Raw genomic sequence first — 6,130 nt, forward strand, 5'->3', positions numbered from 1 at the left:
AAAATCCACGTAGGCCGTTAAGATACGTCGTTATCGGGAAACTAGGCCCTGAGCAATCTTAAATCGATCGACATTATAGTTACAAAGTCACCCGACCTTCACCTTGGTCTTCCAGTATCCTTACGTGTTTTTTTAATGTCTTTTTCCGAGGTACAAACCCAGTTCTAAAGGATTATAAACACATACATAAAGATTTCATAATGCAGCCATTAAGCGTTACAATGAAATAGTAAAAGCCCTTACAACTCGAAGTATCAGAATGCACAATAAAGCTTCTTTTACCTCTTTATAATGGCACTGATGAAATGTCAAATGCTGTTTACTCCCTAAATGCTCTATACGGAGCCCTATGTTCCTCCAGACAAGCGTATATGATAATAGTTGTGAAGGGCTTTTACAACATCATCATAACGCTTTATGAGTGCAGTCATGTCTATGTAGAAAAGGTTATATAGACTTATGGAAGACACTGTGCTGCATTATGAATATTTTATAAAAAATATATAAATTAGTTTTAATGCATTACAGAAGTCAAGTGTTACCGTTACGTTTTTACCTTGGACTGTTGTGCTTCACAGGATACATAACAATGTTTTTTTCTGAGGCAACCAGCGGTTTTTAACAAATGTGGCAGACAGGTTATGGTGGAAAAATAAAACAGAATGCTCCTTTAATCTTCATAGCACTGGCTGTCACTGCTGATAGGGCTCACACTGAACAATACCAATTTTATTATTATTATTATTATTATTATTATTATTGGTGATGCTATTGTTATTGATGTTGTTGTCACTTTTTTCCCTGCTCATGCACTGATCTCTTAAAACGTCCTTACTTTTTTTATTTACATGCCCCCTCCGTACCCTCCACAGTTTATTGCCCGGGAGATTTAAAGATGTGTGATAGCTGTTCTCTTCCTGATAAGGTTACTAGGGCTACTTTTCCACTCCATTTTGTTTAGCAAGGTCCCATTCTTCTTGAGATCCTGATAGGCCAACGTGCATGCTGGTTAGTACTAGTAGGATGGGAGGTCTTCTGTCCTGCCTTCAGGGGACTGTGGGAATGGATACACAGACTATTCCGGAAGATGAGAGGGAACACCATCATCAACAAAAGAGGGAAAGTGACCAATAAAACTAATTCAGAAAGAATCAATACCACAGAGGAAGAAAGAAAAAAAAAGGCCATCCTTTTGGTTAAGTTCGGAAAAAACATCCTAATAAAATATAATTTTCATGTTTCATTTGAAGACTGAATTTCTCTATGCTTGTTTTCTTTGTGAAAGATGGAGGACAACTACACATGAGCTCAGAGGTGCAAGCTCACCTCACACCTCACCTCGCCCTATAGCACAACACCCATCACTGCATGACATAGCCCTATAGCACAACACCCATCACTGCATGACATAGCCCTATAGCACAACACCCATCACTGCATGACATAGCCCTATAGCACAACACCTATCACTGCATGACATAGCCCTATAGCACAACCCCCATCACTGCATGACATAGCCCTATAGCACAACACCCCTAATGCATGACATAGCCCTATAGCACAACACCCATCACTGCATGACATAGCCCTATAGCACAACACCCCTAATGCATGACATAGCCCTATAGCACAACACCCCTAATGCATGACATAGCCCTATAGCACAACACCCATCACTGCATGACATAGCCCTATAGCACAACACCTATCACTGCATGACATAGCCCTATAGCACAACACCCCCATCACTGCATGACATAGCCCTATAGCACAACACCCATCACTGCATGACATAGCCCTATAGCAAAACACCCATCACTGCATGACATAGCCCTATAGCACAACACCCCTAATGCATGACATAGCCCTATAGCACAACACCCATCACTGCATGACATAGCCCTATAGCACAACACCCCCATCACTGCATGACATAGCCCTATAGCACAACACCCCCATCACTGCATGACATAGCCCTATAGCACAACACCCCCATCACTGCATGACATAGCCCTATAGCACAACACCCATCACTGCATGACATAGCCCTATAGCACAACACCCATCACTGCATGACATAGCCCTATAGCACAACACCCATCACTGCATGACATAGCCCTATAGCACAACACCCATCACTGCATGACATAGCCCTATAGCACAACACCCATCACTGCCCTAAAGCATAACAGAACCCAACAGCAGTAAAGAGTTCTAAAGCATAACAGAACCCAGCAGCAGTAAAGAGTTCTAAAGCATAACATAACCCAACAGCAGTAAAGAGTTCTAAAGCATAACAGAGCCCAACAGCAGTAAAGAGTTCTAAAGCACGACAGAACCGAACAGCAGTAAAGAGCCCTGAAACAAAACAAAGCAACACACAACTCTTTAACATAACACAGCTGCACAGTGAAACACGACATTACAACAAAACACAGGCTCAAAGAAGAACACCTTATCACAACCTTGAAATATACAGCAACAGCATAAAGCATATAGCATAGGATTTTTTTTTAAAGCAATATAATGGCTACAGGATTTCATGCAGGCCTAGATAAACTAAATGCGGAATATGTGCGCAGGGGGAGAGGGTGTGACGGTGGCGGTTAGTGATCGACCCTGACAATTTAACAGTTTCAAGTGATAAAGGCAGTATATGTGCGGGGGGGGGGGGGGGGAGGGGGCATGGCGGTGGCGGTTACAAAAAATAACTTGTTGCCCCTTTTTTACCAGGGCAGAGCAAAGGCCCTTCAAAATCCCTGTGCATGTCCCTGGGCAACAGCACACACACACACACACACACACACACACACACACACACACACACACACACACACACACACACACTCCTGTGCATGTCCCTGGGCAACAGCATAAAGTATATAACATACAGTGCCACACAACAACTCAACCCTAAATCATCACAACATAGTCACACCAATGCAACCCCTCCCCCCAACACACACACACACACACACATCATAACACTATCTCGCAGCCTGAAAGAAAATATATTTTATTTAGTTGCACACATAGCTATTGAATTACATTCTCAGCACATTTTACTCAGCCTTACTCAGCCATTTTACTCAGATCAAAAACTAATGATAATCACATACTGTAACTCTCAGGGTGTCGCAGTCGGAAAGGCTGCAAGTCCATATCTAGTTCTAAGAGCACTTTAGGCAGCTGATCATGTGAAGCAGGAGAGGGATTCACCAGCAAAATGTGACACAACACACAGAGAACTTTCACAGCAGGTAATAAGAAATAAAATGAATATACAAAATGAGGCTATGGTCAAAAGTGTGGCTATAATTATGATGGATGACGCTATGGTGGTGAATGATGTGTCGGACTGGTGAGTGGGGTCGTAGAGGTGGGGGCTGTGGTTATAATGGAAGGTAGAGGGGGAGAGTCACACAGCAAATGAGATGGGATAGGAGTTTGTGTCGCAGTCGAAGTCACTGTGAGATTGCAATGCTTAACTAAATCAGGCCACATCATGAAGGTGTTTACCAGGTAATGATGAAGGATTGGTTACAATGATGAGGGATAGGGTTATAGTTTTTAATGGCAGTGAGTGGAGTGAAACAGTTTGAGTTTGAGTTTGGGACGTCCGAATAAGTCTGCTTGCAATCCTGAGAGGACCTAGTTGGGATCACATGGTGAAGGAGGTGCCGTTGTCTGTGTTGGAACCGTCAACTGACCTGCGCGTCGACAGGCAGACCTCTGAGGTGAGGCGGGAAGATGGGCGTCGCGCCCGAATGTAATCCTTCCCCACACACCACAGGTCCTGCAGAACCTTCCAGAAGTGGCTGCGGAACCGCACACCCACAAAGGCGTACAGGAAGGGGTTGAGGCAGCAGTGCAGATAGGCCAGAGTCTGAGTGATGTGCAGCCCCATTTGGAGGGAGATGTCTTCACTGCAATCCTTCTGGTCCATGAGTGTGATGGTGTTCACCAGTAGTGTGAGGTTGTAGGGCAGGTGGCAGAGTATGAACACCAGCATCACCGTCAGCACCACCCGCACCGCCCTGTGCCTCTGGAAGTTGCGTGCCTTGAGCAGAGTGAGGATGACACAGGTGTAACAGAAGACCATGACTATCAGAGGCAGCAGGAACCCTATCGCCATCTGGAGGCTTGGAATCAGAATCTTCATGATGATTTGCGTCTCCTCAAAGTAAAGAATACACACCAGCGGCTGTTCCTCAGATTCTACCTCTTCCGATGACCACATATCTGGATCAATTTCTATGGAAGCAGTGTGAGGGCTAAGGATATCCCCTAGTGGTGGGCTGGTCACAGTGCTGTTGGTCATCTCTGTGATGTTACTGTAAGATGTTGAGTTGTCCTGATAATAATCAAAACTGAATGTTTCGGGATTGTGCTGATACAGTTGTGAGTAGATGATTGTGGGCAGGGAGAGCAGAAGAGCCATCACCCAGACGACAAGGCAGATGGCATGGCTGTAGACAAGCGTGCGGGAGCGGAGGTATCGTGAACTGCTGGCGCAGACGATAGCGAGGTAGCGGTCGCCGCTGATACAGCCTAACAGAAACAGCCCACTGTACAGGTTGAGGCTGTAGGCACCTCGCAGAATCTTGCAGGCACCGTCCCCCATTGCCCAGTTATTCTGCTCGTTGTAGATGATAAGTGGCAACACCACCACAAAGAGGACGTCTGCCACTGCCACATTTAGCAGGTACACATCCGTCATGGACTTGGTCTTCTTGTAGAAGGAGTACGTGACAATGACCAGCAGGTTGCCTAGCAACCCTAGCACGACGATGATGGAGTGGACATACATGCCAAGGAAATGGTGCACATTGTCAACTATTTGTTGGTCACACGGCTCAACCATCCCCTCGCCATAGTAGTCTTCATAACTCATTTTTGGCTGCAAACCTACAAAACAAATCAGAAAGGTGAGCACTAGAGGAATGGCCATAGCAAGACATGCTGGGTTTAGGGTTGCAGTTGGGAATAGGCTTAACCCTAGTGTTCTCCCTTTGTTGTCCAACAGTTTGATACATGGATTACACAGAACAAGGTACATTAGTTTGTATCAGGTATATCAATCCAATTAAATATCTGCCTTTCCAGTCTAAATCTGAACCCTAAACCCTAAATCTAATCTTTTCGTACATTAAAGTTGTTAACTCACTTTTGCCATATGAATGTGCAATTATTGTATGCCAACTCAACTCACACTTTGTGATATAGGACTCATTTAACTGCTAATATGTTTCACTTGATGCAATAATTCTCAGGATGCAATGATTTTACAGTTTGGTTGTATTTACAATTATTTGAATACTTTTTATTTAGATCCCGTCCCTTCCTTAGGTTGTGCAGATGTATGAAAATGACAGACACCAGCCTGCCAATGAGAAACAATTAACTTCCATGAAAGTGCCAAAAACAGTTCTAAGATGTGCTTTCAGTCAATAAATTGTCTGTTTGTTGATATTATTCATTAACATACTAGAGTGAGTATTCTGATTACATATTGAGCAGGAGGGTGAGATGCTGTGAGACACACACACATCAGTGAGAGAAGATGGAGGTTTGTAATGTGGGTGTGCAGGTACAGTTGAGAGAAAGAGTGCTATGGGTGTTTACTGAGGCTCTCTAACAAATGCCAGAGCATGTTAAGTTCCAACCCATGACATGAAGGGAATGACATGAAGTCGGATGGTTTCTTTCTTTGCATGACTAATCTTTTCAGATCATGCAAGGGGAGGAAATTTGCACAGAAACAGGTCAACACACACACACACACACACACACACACACACACACACACACACAGAAACAGGTCAACATGCACCTTGTTGAGAACCACAAAGAGCACATACAGTGCCCAGGTCCCAGGGCCCAGGGCCCAGAGCCTCGGCTATGTAGGACAGACTGCATCATTCTCTGCTCTAATCTGGGTCAACACTCTCCGTTCTGAGGTTAAAGACAGAAAAGCTCCCGTCTTAGCCCTGAGTCAGAGAATAACAACAGAGAGCAACAGGCATATAACACCTGTGGACGTCACTACAGCTACACACCAAATACTCTCTTTATACTTTATACTTTGTACTGCTGATCAATGAGTGTGTGACTGATGTGTGTGTACTGG

The 6,130-nt window shown here is 44.3% G+C and overlaps 1 protein-coding gene across 1 annotated transcript; it reads right to left on the bottom strand.

Annotated features, from left to right (window-relative positions):
• Window positions 1-3,661: 3,661 nt before the first annotated feature.
• Window positions 3,662-4,894, bottom strand: LOC308377713 (C-C chemokine receptor type 6-like; the record flags this gene model as incomplete). Its single annotated transcript, XM_080854452.1, has 1 exon — window positions 3,662-4,894. The coding sequence occupies one exon, from the start codon at window positions 4,892-4,894 to the stop codon at window positions 3,662-3,664; it is 1,233 nt and encodes a 410-aa protein (XP_080710578.1).
• Between the last annotated feature and the right edge of the window lie 1,236 nt (window positions 4,895-6,130).

Source organism: Sprattus sprattus, assembly GCF_963457725.1.
Source record: "Sprattus sprattus genome assembly, chromosome: 16".
Classification (NCBI taxonomy): domain Eukaryota; kingdom Metazoa; phylum Chordata; class Actinopteri; order Clupeiformes; family Clupeidae; genus Sprattus; species Sprattus sprattus.